A 22,254-nucleotide genomic window follows, 5' to 3' on the forward strand; every position below is an offset into this window, starting at 1 on the left:
CTGCCTTGGATGCCGCTCTGTAACCCTTCAGGAGCCCAAGTTATTTCTCTCAGGGCAGGAGAAACAGAAACAGATGTCTTCTTTGCAAAACTGGGAGGGGGAGGAAGAGGAGCAAGATATTTTATTAATAAATGCTGTTAATGTGCTGTTACCTTGCCCAGTCAATAGGAGCATTGCTGCAGGGCTGGTGGCCCTGAGCCCATGGAAACCCTGGTGCTGTGTGTGCTGCTGAGAGCCCACCAGAACAGCCACCACCCTCCCCGTGTCCTGTGGCACATCTGGACTGGGAGTGCTCAAGGAGGACATTTCAGTGCCATCCCTGCTCTGGGCACAGCCCACCCAGCCCTCCCCCTGCTCCAGCCATAAATGTCTCTCCCAGCAATACAAATACTGTAATACAAATAAATAATATTAATTAGGGCTCAATAGGTTTAAAAAGCTATGGAAATAGCTTCTCTGCTGCTGTTTCAGTATCTCATTTCCCCCCTCTGTCCAAACCCCCAAAGCCCAGAGGTACATATATTTCAAATGAGAAGTTTGTTGAACCTCATTGAACTTAAATGCTCGATCCAGTTTTTCAGAACGAGCTTGCACTCTGCTTTTGAGTTTACCTGATTTCATTCTTCCATCCCTAATGGAGACATTCATTTAGAAGGTGATTTTTGCAAAAGCACTGATACACCTACAAACCACAACTGAAAAGAAAAGCATAATTTACATTTTTAAACCAAGCATCTGACTTTGGAGCTGTTCTATGTTTATGGGCTTCATGTCTGAGCAATTCGCCGAGGTCTCTGCGAAATAAAGACCAGCTTTTAATTTGTATTTGCTTTTTGTTCTCCCAGATTTTTTTTTTTCCTGAAATGGACGAGCAGCTGAAAAGCCTCTCTGCGTTGGTATGCTGAGCATTGGAGTCACACAAGCACCTGCAGCCATCCACGCACTGCTCGGCAAGAGCACTGTATTTCTCGAGGTTTGTAGCTCTTGTCCTCCCACTCCCTAATTCATATACATAAAACTGGTGTGCTGCCACGTTCCCTCCACACAAATGCATTAGCTGATCAGGAAGCCTTCCCATTCATCTGGCTTGTCACTTGCATGAGGTGGAGGCAGGACCGACTTGTCAACTCGCGGTGATGAGAGTGAGGGGTGGAAGACAAGATAGCGCGACAAAAATGGTGTAGATATTTCTCCCCTTGGTTTTCCATGGGAAAATATTTTCAGGTGCTGAATTGTCTCCACACCCTTCCAAACAGGAGCAAACCAGCAACCCAAACACTTGCCTACAACCTGCTCGGGTAATTAATCGCGGAGTGAGGCTGCAGGAGGAAATCATGGCTAAACCCCCTTGATGGCTCTGCTGCAGCTCCCTGCCAATGTGGGCATCTTCTTGGAATTGCAACGCCCCATCCCCACCGTGTTTGGCACCGTTTCCACGGTGATTTCCAGGGCAGCCCATGCAGCAGAAGGAAGGTGTGCAGAACCCACCCGAGAAAGAGCAGTGAAGGTGCAGAGCTTTGCACCTCTAGAGTGGGCAAGACCTCCTTGCTCTCCAGACAGATCCTGGAGCACTGCAGGGTGGAAAGTCAACCTGGTTCACACTCACACCCTCATCCCCTGTGAATTTCATAGAACGACACAATGGTTTGGGTTGGAAGGGACCTTAAAGCCCACCTCCTTCCATTAGACCAGGTAGCTCCAAGCCCCGTCCAACCGGCCTCGAGCGCTTCCCGGGACGGAACCCGTCAGACGCGGCAGAGCCCGCTCAGACCAAAGGACCGGAGCGATGCTCGGCGAGCGCGCACCGGGGGCCGGGGCCGGGCTCTCCCCGGCGGGGCGGCGTCACGTCGGGGGTCGGGAGGCTCCGCGCCTCCGGTGCCCACGGCCGGGCCGCGCCTCCCTCCCTCTCCGCCTGCCTCCGTCCCCGCCCGCCTCCCTCCGCCCGTGGCCGGTGCCTGCGCGGCCGGGGCGGTGCGCGGGGGCGCGGCCGGCGGCGGAGCCCGGCCCCGCGGCGGCGGCAGCGGCTCCCCCCGCCCGGCCCGCCCCCCGCCCCGTGACTCGGAGCCTCCCGCGGGCGCGGCGGCTGCCGGGCGGTGTCGTGCGGCCCCCCGCGCCCGTGCGGGGACTATGAAGCACCATGGTGTGGTGTGACCGTGGCGTCCAGATGCTGCTGACCACGGTGGGCGCCTTCGCAGCCTTCAGCCTCATGGCCATCGCCATCGGCACCGACTACTGGCTCTACTCCAGCGCCCACATCTGCAACGGCACCAACATCACGACGGACGAGGCGCAGGGGCCGCCGCGGCGGGCGCGGGGCGATCTCACGCACTCGGGGCTCTGGAGGATCTGCTGCCTCGAAGGTACCGGGGCCGCGCCGGGGAGGGGGCGAGCAACTTCCCCGGGGGGACCCGGCTGCGCTCCCGGAGCCGCCGGGCAGCGCCCGGGCAGAGCCCGGCAGGAGCTGGAGCCGGAGCCGCCGGGCTGAGCCCCGCCGGAGCCGGGGCCGGAGCCGCGCCGCTGCCTCGGACACGGCCGAGGAGGAGGATGGCGTTACCGTGGCAACCGGCATCTCCGACATTGCCATGGGAACCGGCGGCGGGATGCGGAGCGCTGCCCAGGGGAGCGCTGCCCAGGGGGGCGACCTCGCTCCGCGACCATCGCCGGGGCTTCGGGGGGCTCCTGGCGGGGTCGGGGCTTTGGGTGCTTCGGGGCGTACCTGAGCCCTGCAGGCTTCGGGACTGGGTCCCCCCTCTCCCCCCTCCCACCGGGACTTTGGCTTTAGGAGCTTTGGAGCTCAAACACGGCTCTCGGGCAGGACAGCGGGAACTCCAGTTCCTCCCAGTCTGCCCTCAGACAGAGACACCGGGAGCTCGGGTGGAGGGGGTGTTGCCAGCGCTCAGGTGCTTCAGCGTGGACTCGGGGTTCCTCGATACAGCCCCAGGGTCAGGCTGAAGGGTGGGAACAATAAAAAGATGGGTGTTGTAGGGCTGAGCTGGGCAGCAGGACCCCGCTCCCCGCAGAGGCCGAGCATGTGGCTCCCGCTCTGAAAATGGAGTTGTGGAGAAGGCGCGGCGGTAACTGCGGGGACAAAGAAGCACATGGGTGTTCGAGCATTTGGCAGAGCAGGTCGCAAAGCCCAGCTGGGAAAGCACATCTGTCAGCCGAGGGCGCGGGGCTCCGGCCGTGGGAAAGCGGCGCATCCCCGGGAAAGGAGGGACACCGTGGCAGCGGGGCCGTGGCCACGGCGGCTCTGAAGCCCCTCACCTGCTGGTCCGTTCCCTCTGAGAACGGCCGGCAGAGCCTCCGTGGTGCTGGAGGAGCGTGTGGGGGAAAGGGAGGGCAGAGGGGGCTGGGGACTTGTGGCGAGCTCGGGGCTGGGGGCACCGGAGCCCCGCTCCCCGCAGGGACGCGCTCGGCGGGCGGGCTGAGCGCGCCTCGTTCCATCAGCGCGGCTCCGCACACGGGAACTTCGCAAAGCCGGCTTTGTGCTTTATTCCAACTGACAGACGGCTCAGCCCAGACGAGCCCAGCTCCGGTTCAGAGTCGCAGCTGTGTTTAGATGGGTTTTTTTTTCTCCCCAGAACAGACTGTGGCGTGGTAGAAAACACCTCATTCTCACGTCTGTTCTCATCTTCTCCTACAGCTAATGATTTAAGGCTACAGTGTAACATGATTTTTCTCTTAAAATACCAGATTTGCTACCTAGTAATAGTAGGCATACATAGAAGAGCTGTAGGAAAAGGAAATATTTTTAGATGCTAAAGAGAGAAAGAATTATTGAAATGTGAAGGTTTATGGGTCATAGCAATGCTTGGCTTTATGACTCTTAAAGGAAATCTAACACTCAGCATGGGCTTTTATGGCACCTGGAAAATGAGGGCTTGCATCTGAGAGCTCCTGAGTTTGCTTGAGAGATGCTGAGCATCCTCCACTTGAACTGAATCTCGTGATCTTCATTGAGCTTGTTCTAAGTGTCTTCAGCCTCCGTTTTTCATGGAAAATAAGTTTGTATCTTGCAGGAGTTGCTGAGCTTGTTCAGCTAGGCTGGACCTGTCACCTCTGGGAAAAATCCCTGAGCTTCCCAATGTCAGGATTTCTGTGTGGTCTCCCAGTTAACACCATTCACAGAAGGGAAGTGCAGCTTTGACTGAAACTGGTGGGATTTCTCCTTGGTTTCACCAGGGCTTGAGTCAGAACTTTGTTCAGGAGAGCAGCAGTCAGGGGAGCTGTGGGCAACGGGCAGTGTTGAGGCACCAGGGCCGAGCTCCAGCCTGGCTGCATCACTGGGCAGCAGTGGTGCCCTCCTGGCACCCACCAGGGGATTCTGAACACTTGCACCCAGGAGTGTGTGCCAGTGAAGCTCAAACCCCCATCAGTTTGGGGGATAAAAAGGCGTTTCATGGGACACATCAATCTGACAGCAAGGGAGCTGTTCTGCTCAAAATTCAAATGCTCATAATCAAATTATAAAGTTACAATTTTTAAAGTTGTCAAATATGTGCTAAGAATGCCCAATTTGAGAAAGCTGTCATCTGTTCACAGAGCTGAGGAGCAAAGACTACATTCTCTCCTCCTTTTTCAGTATGTTCTGTTTTGTAAGATAAAATCTATAGATACAGTAAATTATTCATGTTTTAAACCATGCCATGGGACTTGGATTTCAACATGGAACCATTCCTTTGTTTTATAAAATAATAAAACCATTTCTAGAAGCTGATTTAAAACAACACTCCCTTGACCATTTCAGAGCCTTGCTCATTTGAAGTGGCTGAGTCTTTTAGTAATCTAAAGGTAATATTGCAATTCTGAGGAGATACATAGCAGGAAAATAGCTTCAGTTATGGATTTTTATATGTGTTTAACTGGTCTGTATTCAAACCTATTTTTAAAAATCTTCTGGTGTTTTGGAGAAATAATTGTAAAAACCTCTTTAATTTATTTCAATGGTCTTTATTGCCATTTCACTCTTATGTCAAAAAGACAAATCTGAGACACAAATGTGCAGAAGCTGAAAATGCCTTTAACAGCCTCTGAAATTGCTTTTGACATACATAAAGCATTTTGCTGAGCAAATTTCAGGTCAATTGAAATTTCCCAGTAAAATGTATCTGAGCTCTATCAATTAACCTGTATGCTGGATTATGAACAATCACCTGTTCTGTAGCCCAAGTCCCAAGATTTCAAACAAAACTGCCGAAACAGGATGTAAAAGGATAACCTCATAATTCAATTATCAGCTGCTCCTCAATGTTTTCCTGTTTTTTTCTTTGAAACAATATTTTACAACAAATTGGCGTCGTAATTGGAGTGCTGCAGCTTAGGGATCAAGCATATGATCTTTGTTTGGAGCTGCAGGGATGAAATCATGTTTCAGCACTAGTAGTTGATACTACTATGGAGCTTAGTCACTCAAGAGGCAGCGTTAATGATCCATCACTCAAACTCTTGCCTGTCTAATCCCAATTTTGTTCTTTGAGTGTGTTTGTCAGAGGTGGAGGTAGGAGGTTCATTGAGTGGATTTTAAATAATTGCGCCGTTTCTGCGCAGATTTTTAAAAGTTTTATCCAAGGTAATTGACTTTGGTGGGAAAGTGAAATAATTCCTGGTGTGGATGTGAGGAGCAGAAGTGGCTGAGCCTCTGAAGATGGCCCAGGGCTCCCTGGCAAAGCTGTGGTTTTGTTTTCTGGGCCCAAGACAGTCACAAGAGCTGCGACCTCAGCAGCTGAAGTTAAAATGTCACCAGAGCAGGGAGGTTCTGACGGCCAATCCACCTGAGACCTGCACCCCAGGCCACAAACTCACAAGGAGAGCAAACCAGCCCCATTTTGGGTGCCTGCTGTTCTGTCCCACACTCAAGCCGTGGTAGCTGCCAGCACCTCTGGGTCCCTGGGTGCAGAGCAGGTCTTGCAAACCCAGCAGGTGCTGTGTCCTGTGAGAAACCACTCTGTGGTCAGCCTAATCCCAGAGATTAAACCTCTCTGACTTCCCAGCAGCCCCTGTTCCTATGGGAAATGTGCAGCACAGCTTCCTAAGCCTGGTCTTACTCACGAGGAGGATCTGATTAAAACATTTGCCTAGGAAAAAACAATGTTAAAAACACCACTTTATCCACTGAACTGCTTATCTCGGTGAACAATCGTGCTGAAGTTAATAGGACAGCTCACAATAGAGCGCTCTGCAGGCTCTGTGACATCAAGATAGGAAATCAAGTAATGTACTTGTAATTTAAATTTATTCAAAGAGTATTTTATTAAACACTTCAGCACATGAATCTCTTTGAACCCATTGTGTCTGCTGCTTTTAGTATTCCCTGTTTGCCATTTACTTTTCAAGTGGTGCAATTGGCTATTTAATTCACGTGGGCCCACGTGTCCTTCCTGGAACATTTATAATGGGGAGGAAGGATCGAGTAAATCATTTATGGTTTTGAAAACTTGCACAAATGCACATTTGCACAATTATTTGCAAGTCTTCCAGCTTGGATGAATGCACACAAACACGGGAACTGCGGCACCCGCATGCGCCGCTTCCATGGAGACTCCTGAAAACAAAATAAAAATGCTTATACCGACGTTTGAGGCAAGCAAATAAAGGCAGGCTGCTGTCCATCAATACTGCAAATTCATGGCTCATCCAAAAAGAATAAATATTCCTTAGTATTCTCCAAGCACAGCTATGAAGCTCCAGCACCACCACTGTTTGTGAATACAATGAAGACTTTTTATTCCAAAGCTGTGGCCGAAGTGTTATTTGGTGTAGGGCAAATGTTAAACCCCTCTAAGATCAGACATGACCTCCTTGGAGGTTGTGTCCACAGGCACATTAAGAGGTGGTTGCTGTCCTCAGTCTGTGCAGGCACATGAGCCTGTGCTCACACTGTGAAAGAAAAGTGGTCACCAATGGACAATACCCAAATGGGTGTCTCTGCTCTGAAAAACTTATTTTGTGATGCTGTAATCTGCTTCTAGGACAATATATATGTATTATTGCACTCTGGAAGAGTGAGCTTTCAACACATGAAATCTTTCAACACAAACATAAGCCCATCAGTGAAGGATTCTGCTGAGATGCAGACCATGTTTGCATCCTTTCATTCCATACATCCTGCTCATGATCTCCATTGCCTTGGTAAAACACACGCTCTTGAGAAGTCCATGTGCTTTACTCACTGCTTTTAAGAGCAATTCTTAGCACTCCAGTGTCAGCTTTGCTACCCTGGCTGAACCAGAGCAGTTTTGCTGGCAACTGATGGAGTGACTTTTTTAAGTTAATTTTATTTTTTTTTCAGGAGCATTCAATTTGTTAGAGTTTCTGAATTTGGAGCTGCCTTTATGGACACAGAGCTCAATCCCTTTGAAATATTGTCCATTGTATAAAATACTTAAAAATACTGAGAAATTTGGTGCTTGAGGATCTGCCAGCAGAAGATGGGTTAAGGTATTATCTATTCTCAAATGAAAAAAAAAAAAAAAAAGCATGTGTCTCCTCAATGCACTTCTTTGAACATTTATACAGAGGCTCTCAAATGATCTTATTGATGTCACAAAACATCCATTCTTCCCTGCCCTATGAAACAAGGATCTGAAGCTAATTGACTGAATATATGTCACTTTAATGAATTAATTTGCTTTCTTGAGCTAGATCTACTCTGTAGCCAGTAGGGAGCTATCAGGCTACACGAAGGTTTTGGTTTTTCCTCCGTGGCTCTCAGCATGTCAGATATCCCAGTGCAAAACTTAGATCCCAGGGACTCTGTGTGCATTAGTGATGCTCCCCCAAGGCTGCAAACCAATGAAAGCACATTTGTAATCCAGCTGTAAAGCTCTTTTTTACTGTGCAGGATGCAATGTGGAGGATATTAATCTCACCTGGGTTTCAGGATTGTTCTGGGGAGGTTTCAGAAATGTTTTGTGAAGAGTCAAGGAGGCGTTGGGTTGTACAAACAGGATCCTCGTGGCTGTGTTGTGCTGCAGTTTCTGTTTTATTCTGTATATAGATACACTGCATGTTCTGAGGACTTGACAGATGGCATTTGTGGTAGGATCTGTCAGAGCCATAGTAACTCATTTTGGGGTTTGTGGGGACCTTTGCAATGATGTCATGCAGTTTTTGGGCTTTGTCCAGCAGCTGTTACCTTTAATGGGCTTTTATTGCTCTTTTTAGATACTCCCAGGGCTTGCCCTTCCTTCTGGAAGCTCTACTGACCCTCACCAGTGTAAACTGGTAAAACAAGTCAATACAGCAAAGTATTTTTTTTTGCTCCAGTGAAATTTCAGCCCAGTGATTATTCCTCCAGTACACCCTGTCCCATTTGCTGGGTCACACAGTGTCACCTCTGCTCAGCTCGTGCTGTCCCACCTGTAGCTTCAGTCAGTCTTGCCAGGTACAAAACACCTCATAAAAAAACTCAGGGGAAGGGGAGTGTACCTGATGTCTCCATCCTGTAGTCTTGTGCATTTTTGCAGAAACAGAGCAAAAAGAGAACAAATATTAGGAAGAGAAGCAAGTGCTTTTATCTCATCTCTAATTCCTTTGAGGAGGCAGGAGTACTTAGGTACTGAGTGTAATCTGAAGTCTGTTATTAACACCTCTCAGCTCCCAGATATTTAGTTGGCGTCTCTGTGGTTTATGTGCTAAAGAGCAGCAATTTCTGTAGAATTTCTGTATCCCCAAACTGAAAACGGAGAGGAAGGAGGAGGAGGATGATGATAATGGGCTTGTGACTCTGGGCTTTGGTAGATTTCCTGCTTGATCTGGGGCCAGTTGCTTTATCTTCCTGGCCCTGACTAGGAGGGATAACTGTGCTTCCTTTCCACCCACCTCCCTCTCATTCTAATAATAAAATGGAAACGAAGATGTGGAGAAACTGGGACACGGCGAGAGGGCTGCCCAGCTCGGGGAAGATGCAGGAACACGGCTTGCACTGGGCTTGAAGTGTTCTGCTTGCAACTTATGTTTTATACATGCAATATTTGGTGTTTAAGCATGTCTTCCTTGAGGGACAGGATTAAGTCTGATTCTCCACCTACATAAAGTTAACTGCTTTCTAGGAAGGCGGTGGAGTTATGCCAATATGAAGCCAATATAAGAGAAGGGATCGCAGATTTGTCCCTTCAATTGGACCTTTTCCTGCTGGTCCTTCTTTTCTGAGCCAAAACTCATCTCAGGAAATAAATCAAACTATCAAACTGAAAAACTCATCCTGCTTCCAAACATTACTTGGTGCTTATCTTCGTTTTAGATTTCTGTTTACTGGTATTTATTATGTCTCAGACTTATGGTTCAGCATCCAAATTCTTCCCAACAGATGGCAAGGCAGTATGTACAGGAGTAGTAAAATAAACAGGATAAATGCACAACTGCCCATATGTCTGAGAGGCTGATACACATTTATGACTTCAGAACAAAAGGGTGTTTGCAGCAGACAGCACCAGTGCTGGGCATGACTTCATGGTTTTTTCTGCCTTGTTCTGAAGCCTCTCACTTTTTCAGTGGGTTTTGATCAGTTAAACTGCAGGATATTTTGTCCTCCCTCTTCTACTCCCAGATAGTTCTTTCCCTTACTTATTTGTCTCCACTCCCAAAGTACATCAGGTCATTTTATCTTCAACATTTTAACATGGAAGGTGGCTCTGTCCTGGACTTCAGCTTGTATTTTTTTCTCTCTTTTGAGGGGCACACAGAGGTGCTGGGGACCACAGCAACATTTGAAGCTTTCTCTATATTGAGATTTATCATAATATTAATGACAAGCAGCCATTCTACTATCTCAAAATAGCCAGCCTCCGGGCAAGCTGCCTGCAGGATGGATAGCCCAGCCTAGACAGACTTTGCTAGATTTCCCTTCAGAGCTGGGGGCATTTTTGCCAGTTGTTGCATGCTGGGAGTCAAATGCAGTGGAAGTGTTGGAGCAGTTCTTGATTTAGCCTGGCAGATAGTGCAGCCCCTCTTCCTCCTCCTTCCCGTGGCATCCTGTCATCTCAACATCTTTGTTCTCTTCCTCTTTTTTCCTCCCCTTGCCAAAATGTTGTAACCTTCCTTCTGCTAAAGAGATACCTCTGAAATTAGCTCTTCGATGACAATGCCTGAGTCCTTCTCTAGAAAATAAGTAGATACTGCCCTAGGTAGAAAATTAAGATTTTTTTAATTACTCTTCTTAACTCTTGACCATCTCTGTGTCATTCTGCCAATGAAAAACATGTAATCACTTATGAAGATAGAGTCTGGGTTCTCTTTTTCTCTGCCTGTTTTACTTGTTTCCCAGGGTTTATCCAGGCTCCTGCCTACTTAACAAATAACCCTGTAAATTCGTCTTCAATTGAATTGAGTCATTTCTTGTCAAATGTAATCCATGAAGGAATGATAGATTATAAACACACAGTCATGGTATGAAGAGATGGGTGAAGGGAGAGCACGTTATGGAATTACAGTATTTCCTGTACCAATTGCCAAGCCCTGATACAAATTAACCTCTTTTATTGTTCTTTTTCAAGCATTCCGCCTTTTAATTGCTGTTTTGGAATTGTGCCACTTAGTTGTGCCCTTTGAATGTTTCTCACTTAGCCAGTCCTGTTAGCTTGATAATGCCAAATGTTTCTGAGATATTCAGAAGCACTGAACATCCCCTGCTCGAGTGGGAGAGGGACCCAGCTCAGGCAGGCATTAGCACCCTTGTTTAGCTGCCAGGGTTTTTTTTTTTCAGATTAAGTTAAAAACCATTTTTAAGTCGCTGCCAATTCTCTACCGGGGTTTCAGATCAGTTGTCTCCCATTTACACTTTTTAAATGATGCAGTTTTGTGTGGAATATGGATGACTGGATGTTTTCTCCTGTCCAAATATATAGCATTCAATAACACTGGGGCTGTTATTGTCTTCCTTGCATCCCAGAGGCACAGTTTATCTCTTGGTGCTGCAAGGCATTAAAAAGAAACCATGGCATGTTGCAATTATGACTTGAAATAGGATCTTGCCAGAGGAACATTGCCTAAATGTAATCAAATCTAAACTGTAACTTATAGCAAACACCTATCAGAGCTGTGCACACCTATCTCACAGCTCGCTGGCTATCAGTGATGGCTGATAGCAAGGCACTGGATGATTGTGTTGGAAGAATTGTCGTGCTGTTGGGGTTTTTTAGAGTTCAGCCCCCAGCATTCAACTGCCTGCAAGCAGATGAAATAACGAACTCTCAATGCTGGAAGACCTTGTGACTATTTAGGCTGAGCTTTCAAAGGTACCCAGATATGAAAGTTTGTGATACTCCTCCGTGCATGACTCACTAATGGCAGTAGTGGGCTTTAATCATCTTTGTCCAGTGGATATTCTAAATTCAAGTAAGCCATAGCAATGCTCCTTTACATAATGCATATATTTTAATGCAAAATTCGCTAGACTTGGTTTCTTTGTGTGTTGGATTGGTTTTAGCCAGATGATGAAACAGCAAGTTGCATTGTCACATCACATTTTCATCCACGGGGATTGTGAACAGGGTTGAATCTCTCAAATTCACTGAACAGAGCCCTGTTACTGGAGCCAGTGAAGCCAACAGCCCAAAATGGATTGTTAAACTCCAGATATGGCTCTGCTGAGTGTGGGAAGGTGATTTGCAGGCAGCTGTGAACTACCAAAACTTCAGGAATTTGATTTCCACTGCAGAGGGAGAGCCCCAGACTCTGCTTCCTCCCAGGTTTAACATCCCCTGTTCCCATTCTGCCACCTGATGTACGCCTGACTGAAGGCAGGTTATTCTGTACAGCTGGAGCTCAGGACTATTTCAACTGGGTTTTATTAGGGGAGCTGTTGGAAAATGTCAGTATCAAGCAGAGCTCTCCTAAACATGATAAAACATCAGTTATTAAATCTGGGAGCTCAGTCACAGTTTGGAAATGTTTCTTACAAACGAGTTGCTAACCCAAACCGGTTGGGTCCTTCTGCCAGCCTGCAGGGCTCAGTTATTTGCCATGACAGTGGTTTGGGGGTCACCAGAGGGCTCTTTGCAGACAGACTGACCCCTTCCAGATGGAGCAGTAGGACACAGACAGCCCCAGTCCGAATCCCCTCTGCACACTGAACCCAAGCCAATGAACATAGCAAGGGGCTGAGTTTCTTGGCTCATGCTTGGAGCTGCTTGGATGTTCTCACCTTGTGTTTGGATCAGAGCTGGTCCACATCCCCCCAGCTCTGCCCACTGTGAAAACACATTTCTGTCTGTAGACAAAGGATTCTCCAGGACAGTGAGCAGACTCTCCAACGGGTGAGGCTTCCGACCTCTATCCAAGCTTACATTGCACTGAGAGTCAGCCAAATTTCATTTTGTTTTTAAGTTACTTGAGTGTTTCAAAAGATACTTATCCAAGACTATGCCAGTACCTGCTCACTGTGAGGTGAAACATCCCGTGGTTTGCTCCAGAGGATGGGAAGCTTTTCTCCTTGGCTCTGCACGTTTTGCTGTGCTCTTGTCCTTGCCTTTAGCGCTGACAGAGTTCCGAGGTGCTTTGGGATCCTTAAAGATGCAGGACCTGAAGTAAACCATGTAGCATTTAGGAATGATGCTCACAGCACCACTTCTAATTACAGCCCTTCGAACAATTCATTTGCAGCGTCTCGCTATGGTTGCGCTTATTAAAACAGAATCCTCTTTATAGTTTGGTATCAAATTAAGAGGGGAAAAACACAGCTATCCTGTTCCATCCATGCCTTTGAAAGAGGTTTACCTTCATAATTTGCTTTCTAGGGATATTTCCCTTGTTTTCACTTGTGCTCCTGCTCTGAGTTTTTAATGACTTACTTGGTGTCTCTTGGTAGCCATTTCCCAGTGACCTTTTTGCTCATTTTATTTTAATTTCTGTGTATAAATGGCAGCGTTCTAGCTGGAGACCTTCTTTGGGCACGGCACAAAAACCCCATAGGGAAGGAAAAACAGGCCAGAAATTTTCCACCTGAATTTTAAGCATTAACCCTGGGCTTTGGCCGCACAAAGAGCCAGCACGCTCAGCTCCCACGCCAGAGCTGGACCCTGGTCCAGGATCAGGGCCAGACCTGGGCAGCAGGACCTCACCATCAGCATCTCCAGGCATCAGCACTAGATGCAGCTTCTCCCACAGGTTATCCCATTTTCTGGCATGACTGCTGTGCCCCAGAAGGGCTGGGCAAGTGCTTGCAGCTGGCCAGAATATGGGTACACAGCTCCTAATGCTGATTTTATAGCATTAATGTGCACCTGTTTTGGTGGCCAACTGGCACCGTGCTCAGCCTAAAATGTCTGTGTAAGCTCAGTATTAAAAGAGGCATAAGAATTAGCGTGTATCAAACATGTCATTAGACACGTGCCTGGTAGACATAATGCAGGATAATGAATATGATCACAAGAATAAATTAATAACCGAAAATATTTTTTATACGTGTGCACACTTAAAACAGGGTAGGAACTAAGTGACACTTGTGTCACCAGTTTATAATTAAAATGCAGTGCTTGAATGGAAATGTAAGCTTCAATTAGCCAGCACGACCCTGCTTCCGGCTTTACTTCCCACTGAAAAGCAACGATAACAAGCTCACATTTATTATCAGAGTTTTTCCTGGAGCTGTGCACTGAAACATGCTCACATCTGAGCCCTTTCACTGAAGACATTTTTTCGCTTCAGCAGTTTGGCATGCCATACAAAGGCTCTCTGATTTTTAGTGATGTTCACCTCCTCTTACATAAAAATGTTTTCTGTGCATATTATTTGGTTTTAGTTAAAGTCCAGGTGCACGGGTTACTGAAGAACCAAAGGGATGGCTCATCACAGAGCACAATGGGTAATTATTGCTGGGCTTCACTGTATTGCACAGACAAATCCTTTCTTGGAGCTCAGCATTGTGGCTGTGAGAAAGAAAATACCTACCATCCAGCCCAAAGTCCTACAAGGGTAAGAATAGATCCTGTGGGAGATGCTTTGCCCATTTCATTTTTAACTCTCTCGAGGGACAGAGCTTCACAGTTTTGTTTAGAGACACTATTTTGCATTTTAATTTCACCAGTGGGAAGTTAATACATATATAAATTATGAGGTCTCATGTGTTCCCATTTCATCCCAAGAGGATGTTAGGCTTTTTGTAAAATGGCTAAATAATTCTCTGGGTTCTGCCCCCCATTAAAACCAAGATTTATCTTGATTTATGATCCAAATTTTGCTGCTGCCTTGCCTGAGGATTGAGCTTAATTTCTGCAAGAGAGGGCAGAGTCCTCAGCTGTGCAGGCAGGAAGAAAACCCATTTGGCTCCTGCCCAACCCCACACTTTGGGCACCTGGCTCAGCACTCCGTGTGGGGGACAGAGCCATCCACAGGAGACCCAAATCCTTCAGCTGCCTTTTGGGAGATCCTGACATCTTCCCAATGCCCCCCAAAACAGGAACCTTTTAGTCTAGGACTTACTCAGCCTTGTGTCCATGCTGGAGGTACTTTTTGGGCATTTTTGCACCCTTCAAACTGGTCCATGTGCAGACAAGGCTGCAGGAACCTGGGTCCCAAATGACAAGGACAGGGAATGGCCACCTCAGCCAGGGCTTAGGAGAGCTGGTGAAAAGCACACAAACCCCAACAGCCCCAAAATGTCAAGACTGAGCAGCTGAGCCTCGGAAAGTGTATTTAAGGAATATGTCCTCCCTGACAGAGATGGACCAAATGTCCACACAAATATCTTTTGCAATGCCCCCTCCAATATTTTAAGCAATTTCTACAGGCAGAATTCTTGTGATGTAGGAGTGGATGTCAAGCCAGGATATCTCAACTCAGAATAGATGTGTGCTCTTAGCTTTGGGTCAGGCAGTGACGTGTGGTGGAGTTAGAGCCTCCAGGAACTCTTCAAGTTGTAAAACCTACAAAGCTCCTGGTTTTTCACTGGTGCTGTTCACATGGGACAGAGTGACCTCTCCAGAAAGCCCTTCCAACAGCAGCCGCAGTCTCTCTCAATAGCATTTAATAACTACCCATGGAGAAAATTACACTCTATTTAAAAGGCCAGAAAAATCATCTTCAGTTTAACTCTGCTGACTTTGGTAGAATTACACCAGAAAAGAGTTCTCTCTGATTTCCTTTCCCATACTAATGTTCAGTAGCTGGGCATAAAAAGCCTTTCCAAGGCAGATTAAACAAGTCCAAATGGTGAAATATTCTTTTAATTTTCTTTCACACACGTTATTTTAGGTGTAGCTTGGAACTCTGCCCTTACGAGAGGCATCCCTTTAAATATTTATCCAGCATCAATATGTAGCCACCTTCATACGTTTTTAATGATATGTTCCTTTCTAAATTAACCATTAGGTAACCCCGTCCTGGGGTGTTCTGTATTTTGCACTGCATTTACCCTACCCGTGGATTTTTATTTTTTATTTCTCTGTGGAACAATGAAGATGTCAAGGCAGGGAAGATTCCAGGGGCACCGTGGAAATGAAATTCTTGGAGCAGCACTGCTGTTGCCATGTGGACACGCTCTCAATAGCTGCCCTGCAAGCCAAGGGGATGCAGCCCCAGCCCCACTGCTGGGCCCTGGCAGTTCAGTGCCAGTACAATGGCAGCTCCTCGCTCCTGGAAATGTAACTTCCAGGATCAGAGGGAAAAAAATAATGAAGCAAACCCGAGCAAAGGAGGGACAGGAAGAGATTCCTCCATTTTGAGGTTCTCCTTGAGAACCAGTAGGTTTCTAGATCTTCCAGAGGTTTTTCTCTCTTTTTTTTTTCTTCTTAATTGTGTTATTAAGATGCTACAACATGCCAGGGTGAACAGGACCAACTGCATCAACTGAGTCAAAGATCTTTTACTCACGATCTCTTTGCTCAGCCCTGATCCAGCCTAAAAACCCACAGATGAGTAAAATTGTTGGTACAAGCCATGGGTTTTTATAAATCTGGGATTTTTGAGTCCTGTTTAATTACACCACATTATCATAGCAAAGCAGTTTCTGCAAAAGCTGCTCATGGCTTGTTTCCCCTCCCTCCCGAGGGGACCACAGGAGATGGCTGCACCACGAGATTACTGCTGCAGAACCAAACCCTTAGCAAAGCCTCAGCAGACAGACAGACAGACAGAAAGACAGCACACCTCTCCCAGCTTTGGAACAGAGGTTCTTCATTCCCCTGACCAAACAAAGGGGACATCAGAGTTCATCCCATGCCCTGTGATGCTGAAAAATATTCCCACAAGGATGAGTTTCCCCCTGTAGAGCCGGAATCCAACCTCTCCTCCTCTGAAGGGGCCTTGCCCTGTACTTGTTTTGCAAGTAAGAGCTTCAGTTAAGTCAGCAGAGATTTTGTCTGAGGATAATGGGCTGAAGGAAATATTGAAATGCAATTTCCCTGAGTTGCAGGGCACTGGAGGCAGAGATTGAGTCACCAGCAGAGCCCTTCCAGCGCCGGAGCGGCTCCGCGAACATCCCCGGCAGGATGTCCCCATCTCCTCCACTGCAGGCAGGGCACCTGGAAAAGGCACAGGGGTGTTTTTCTGTCTTCCCTCCAGTGAAGCAAATCTGCTGGATTTGGCTGCAGCAGTGCCTTGGTTTCTGGGTTTTTAAATGTACTGGTAGAGGGACATTGTTTGCTCCAAACAAAAGCTGCCTGGGCTCGGCATTCCTGACAGGTGCCTGAGGAAAAGGAGCCAGGCAGCAGCTGAAAGCCAACAAACTGCTCCCTTCCACCGTGGGAAAGGCAAGGTATGGCCAAGCTGAACTTGTGCTGTTATTTGAGCCTTTTCTTTGGGTTGCAGAGGCAAAATTTTTTTTGTGTGTGTGTTTGCTGCAAATATGTTTAAATTCTCTGTGTTTTGGAGGCAAGTAGTCAATGCATCTGAAGTGCATACTTGACATATGTTTCTTTTCACATGCTGTCCTCCATTCATTTCATGCAGCAGATGCTCAGTTTACCACTTTAAATGTATTCTTATTTACTAGAAATTATTTTAGAAAATAGCTGTTTGGAACTAAACATTCCCAGCCCTTCCTTTGGGTGCAGGATGCTCCTTTTTGCAGCTGTCCTGGGTGGCTGCATGCAGATGTTGACAGGTTAATTTGCATTTGAAGAGCTGGGTGCAGTGAGCTAAGCAAGGGTTTTTCTTCCCTGCCTCTGAAGGCAGTCACTTCACACTCCTTGCCAAATTTAGCCCTGATGCTACTCTTCTTAATTAACTAGAGCAACATCCAAGCTGAGTTTGGCCCATTGTTAGCCAGCCATTTATTACAGGGTTGAATTAAACCCCTTGGCCGTGTAGAAGAAAGGCTTTTATTCTGAAAATTGATTGTACTAAAGTGAAACACAAGGACAGCCCTAATTCACAGCAAGGTGGTAGGTACAAGCTGGTTTATCTGATTTCCTCTATTCTGTCACCAGAAGCTGCAAGTCCAACCTGGTTTTCCTGCCTGCTGCACGCTGCTGAGGTCAGAAATGGTTCAGTAAAAAAGGAATCCTGATGTTCAGAAGAATGTGCAGCTCACACTGTTCAGTCCCCCTTCCCAGAGAGAATTCTTTTTCTTCTTGTTGTGGGTTTCTTTTTTCCCTTTAGAATAAGCTCATATCAAGACTGTGAGCACAAAGACCCAGATTTAGACTTCAGTCCCTTCCATTGCTGTAGGAAAAGGCAGAAGTCCTGATCCACAGCCCTGCTGCAGCCTCCAGGAGCTGCTGCTGCTGGTCTTTCATGTGCCTGATCCATCCACATTGGCTCAAAGCAGAGACCAAAAGCTTCCATGCTGCAGCAGGGAGAAGAGCTGGCATTCAAAGAGTTGGAGCCCTGTCACCACCAAGGCCCCCTTTGCTTCCTCTTTGGTTTCTTTTCTTCCCTTTAGATGTTCCAGAACAGCCAAGGAAAGCTACATCCTGTGGGTATTAGAGCACTGAGCTGAACCTACAGAGACATGGCAAGACATAATTAATTTTTTTCTGGTGTTTTTTTCATCTTCTTTTCACCACACTTCTGTTCTCCCCTGCCTCATCCCTGCCATGGGCAGATGCTGGTGTCACTTCTGCCCCCCAAAATCTGGATTTCAGCTCAGTTTGCTGTGCATCCCCTGCTGCCACGGGGACAAAGTTACCCTTCTGAATTTATCAGTTCTGGTGTTTGTTTGCAGGGATTAAATGAACACTGGTAGCACTTTGGATTCAGCCTGCATTCCTGGCAAAATTCTTCCTGGTCACAGTCAAATGCAAAGTAATTCATCACCCCAGCTGTGCATGAGGGAGGCAAGGGCGCTGTCTCAAAGGGAAGTGTTTGCTCCAGTCCATCATTTGCATCACACACGAAGCTTTTCTTGGAGATATCTTTGGGTTTTCCACGTAAGAACTCGAGGGGAGGGGCTGGGAATGGAGAATGTTGCTGTTAGACAGGAATGATTCAGGTACCCATGGCGACATGAGATCACTCTGCATTGTCACCAGCACAAGGAGATTACCTTATACAAGAATAACTAAGAATAGAATTTTTGACCTTCCATATTTCCTTATCTGTAAACATTAGATCTGCAGAGCAGTGCAGCCCTGCTTGTCGGCAAGGAGAAATAAAAGAAAAATAAAACTAATTTAAAACCCCACAGTGGCAGTGAAATAAATCCATACATTTATCATTTCAAAGGTTCCCATCACTCCTGCCTCTTTTCCTGCAAAGTTTAAATGATTACATATTTTTTATGTGTTATATTTACTCTCCTAAGGATAGAACACACTTTACAGAAACTCATATGGATAAAAAAGCATTTTCCTTTTGCACTGTTGCTTGCAGTTAACACAAACCTGCACCTTGAGCTTTCCAAAACCTGATCCATACCATCAAATAAATTAATGACATAGGCAGAAATTGATTTTTGAGTCCTTAAAAGTCGAATATTTATGACTTGAACTTTCTTTTTAAGGACTATAATGGATCTCAGTGATTGGTGCACGACTTTATCTAGTCCAGTAAAAGGGGCAGATTCTTCACAACACTTGCACCTGCCCCTGCTCCTGCCAGAACTAAAATTGGAGGTATTTGAATGAAAAAAGACCTTAAAGTGAAGAAATGCAGGATGAGGTTCTAAGCTTACCATAACAGCTGGAAAGAACCTTGTAAAAGAAAATTCAGCATCTGCTTCTGTAGATGTCTCAGGTTTTAAGTTTCTGAGGCAGATTTTTAAGCAGAATCTTAACTTGCACATACATGAATTATTTCTAGTGACTGGCTCAAAAATAGCAATTTGAGCCTGTGCAATGTGTTCACACAGGGCTGGAGTGTGGCCAGGCCTGGGGACACAGAACTTTCTGCACCCACCTGGATCATGTACCCCACCTTGTGCCCCTGCACGCTGAGTGTCCCTGGCAGGGGTCATCAGGGAGCAGCCAGAGTTTGGGGTCCAGACCTCTTGCTGAGCTCTGAGCCATGGTTTGGAGTCACTGGAGGCCAAAGGCAAAGTGCTGTCCCCTGGGAGCAGGGGCTCATCAGGCTGTGTGACTCAGAGGTGCAGCTGTCACAGCCTCCCTGGCTCCTCCTGTGATGGGAACAGCTCACACACCGCGCTGGGATTGGGCTTCAAATCTCCATCCAAGCCACAGAGCTCAGGCTCCTCCTCTGCTTCATGGGGAGAAAGGACTTTGGGAAAGGTGTGGGAAAAGCAGCTCCCAGGTTCTCACTCATGAGAACACTGTTAGTAAAAAAAAAATCCAAGAAAAACCGCATTAAAGCGCAAGGGGATGGCAATACCCCTGCTGGAGCCCCCCAGCATTTGTAGGTTATGTCTGCTAGGATTGTGGGGAGCTGCTGCAGAAAAGCACTGATGTCTCTTGGGTGCACAGCTCTCCTACTCCTGCAGGAGCAGGTCTGCAGAGGAGTTTAGCTGATGCTGTGCCTAAAAAGTCAAAGCTCAGCCTGCAAACCCCAGCACCCTGGACAAGGAATGACGCTGAAGGGCAGAGTCAGGAGCTGGAGCCTCCTGGTGAGCAGGCTGACATCAGCCCTGCCCTTTGCAGCCCTCAGGGCTCTTTGGGGCTGTGCCCATCCCCAGGGATGGACATCCCATCTCTGAGCCCTCTGGAGGAGTCAGCAGAGCAGGAGAGCCCAGCCCAGCCCTGCCCTGGCAGCAGCAGCAGCAGAGCTCACTGGTGCAGCAGATCCTCCCTCCCAGCAGGTATTTGCTGGCCATAACCCGGTGATTCCAGTCTGCAGAGCAGAAGTAATCCACAGTCACTGGGCAAACTTTGTCCAGAAAGCCCTGCTGCATGCTGCTGGGTGCAGGAGAGCTGCTGGAGCTGGGTGATGCTTCATGACTGAGTATTTTTAGAGCCATCCCATAGTGCAGGATTTTTAACTTCCATTTCACAGCCCTTGGAGCCTGGCAAACTTTCATTAACATTTGATGCCTTGAAGTCATGCAAGGTCTGGGGGGAAAGGGAGGGGAAGGAGGGAAAAGGAGTACACCTTTTTGGAGCAAAGTTGCTGGGAAGCTTAGGAAAAGCCTCCAGTCCCTCCTTTTTGTGGCAGGTGGCTTTAAAGGACTCCAACCACTCAGAAAACAAAGCTGGAATTTCAAACCACAGCTGGGTGGAAGAGTCTTAATTAAAATGTGAAATAACCTCTCAGACCCCTGGGCAGTTGAACCCCACCACCCTGAAAGGATCATGCCTCTCTTCTTTGCAAGGCAGCTTTGCTCATACAGGGCTGTTTGACCCATAAATCCCCAGATTATTTATAAGCCATCAGGCATCCATCCTCAAGCAGAGAACACGAACCATGGAGAAGTCAAAAGATTCGCTCCCAGTTCCCTCACTGCCATTTCTGCTCAGCACAAAGTAAGGCTTTTTTTGCCCAAAGTTAGAACCAATGAAAACAGTGCTCCCCTGGCTACAAGGCAGACTTTCAACTGGAAAATAAGTTAACAGAAACTCTATTTTTCCTCCCTCTAAATATTCCCACATGCACACACACACAGAGCGTCTCTTCGCGCACACAACTGAGATTTTTCATAGGCTGAGGGAGTAGGAAGAAGAGAGGTATTTTTGTCTCCTTGGCAAAAATATATTGGCAGCATCTCAGTGAGTTGTAAAGATTGAGTAAGTACCAGAGCACGGCCCCGTGAAGCGGGTTTTGGAGAGCTGCCCTTTGGCTGCCTCTGCCCGTCTGCAGGGATGCTGCCCTGGGGGCAGCCGGCCCCAGACAGCCCACCCAGGCTCCTGAGAGGAAGGGGAGGCTGCACTGGGTGGAAATGAGGAGCTGTCAGCTCTGCACCACGCCAGACGAGGTGTCTGAAGGGGAGAGGAGCTGTGACTCTCCCCCTGGGCATGGCGGCGTTCCCTGAGCTGCTGCCTGGCCCTGGCAGGAGGTGTCACCAAGGGGTGACAGACTGGCCCTCCCCTGCTTTCCAAGCTCAGCCTTCCCAGCAAAAGGAAAACGTTTTGGTTTTCTCCTCCCAGCTCTAAACATTCCTGGCTTCTTCCATGGCATCCCAGGACAGCAGAAGGCAGCGAGCGTTTCTGGTTACAGATGTGCCTGATGATGGGAAGGGCTGGGACTCTCAAATGCATTATTTAAAGGAAATTCTGGGATTCTAAATTGGATTGCTCAAAGCTCCCATCACCACTGTCCTTCCCCAGTGCAGGTAGAGACATTTCATAGTAAAACACAATCCTGAAATGCTGAAAGTAAACTCAGAAATCTCGACCATAAAATATTTATGAGTCTGTGCTTTGGTGCATTGTAATTTTGCATGATATGTTTTGCTTTTCAAGACTGACTAGATTAAGGCTCTTCTGATTCATTAAACACATTTTCCCAAATGCTGTTTCTACAAATATTGTTGGGTCATTGTGTTTAGTTGCATTTATTAGCTGGTGTAACGAGGAACGTACGTCTCCCATAAACCTGAGAGGAACCTGCTCAAATGTGTTGCTCTGAATCTCAGCAGAGAAGAAAACAGTTCTCATGAATAATTAAAGCTTAAAGAGGTCATGCTGGTTTTGCAGCCTCATTTTTATTTGTCCACTGCTTAGTTTGCATTAGGAAATAGGAAGTTTCAGGTGCAGGAGCCAAATGGAATCTCTTCTCCATGTGTTCATTTAAACAGATCTATTTGGTAGCTGTCTCCATTTTTATGTATTAGGTCATTTGTTAGCTGTAATAATTTAAATCAGTCCTGGGCATTAGGAAGTTTAAGGCTTTTAATTTTCATCAGGCAGTGGCTTTAATTTTCATCTGGCAGGAAGGAGCACTGGCTCCTCAGCTGGGCAGGGGGCTGGGGTGGAGGGAGATGTGAGGTGCGGG

The 22,254-nt window shown here is 47.2% G+C and overlaps 1 protein-coding gene across 1 annotated transcript in view; it reads left to right on the forward strand.

The window, feature by feature from the left end:
* Positions 1–2,137: 2,137 nt before the first annotated feature.
* Positions 2,138–22,254, forward strand: part of CACNG4 (calcium voltage-gated channel auxiliary subunit gamma 4) — a gene marked incomplete at both ends in the record, with an annotated part of 39,936 nt that continues 19,819 nt past the window's right edge. The window contains one exon of the mRNA XM_084218303.1: positions 2,138–2,360. Coding sequence (XP_084074429.1) covers positions 2,138–2,360 — 223 coding nt within the window. The remainder of the gene's footprint in view (positions 2,361–22,254) is intronic.

Source organism: Fringilla coelebs, assembly GCF_963513975.1.
Source record: "Fringilla coelebs genome assembly, chromosome: 19".
NCBI classification, from domain to species: Eukaryota; Metazoa; Chordata; class Aves; order Passeriformes; family Fringillidae; genus Fringilla; species Fringilla coelebs.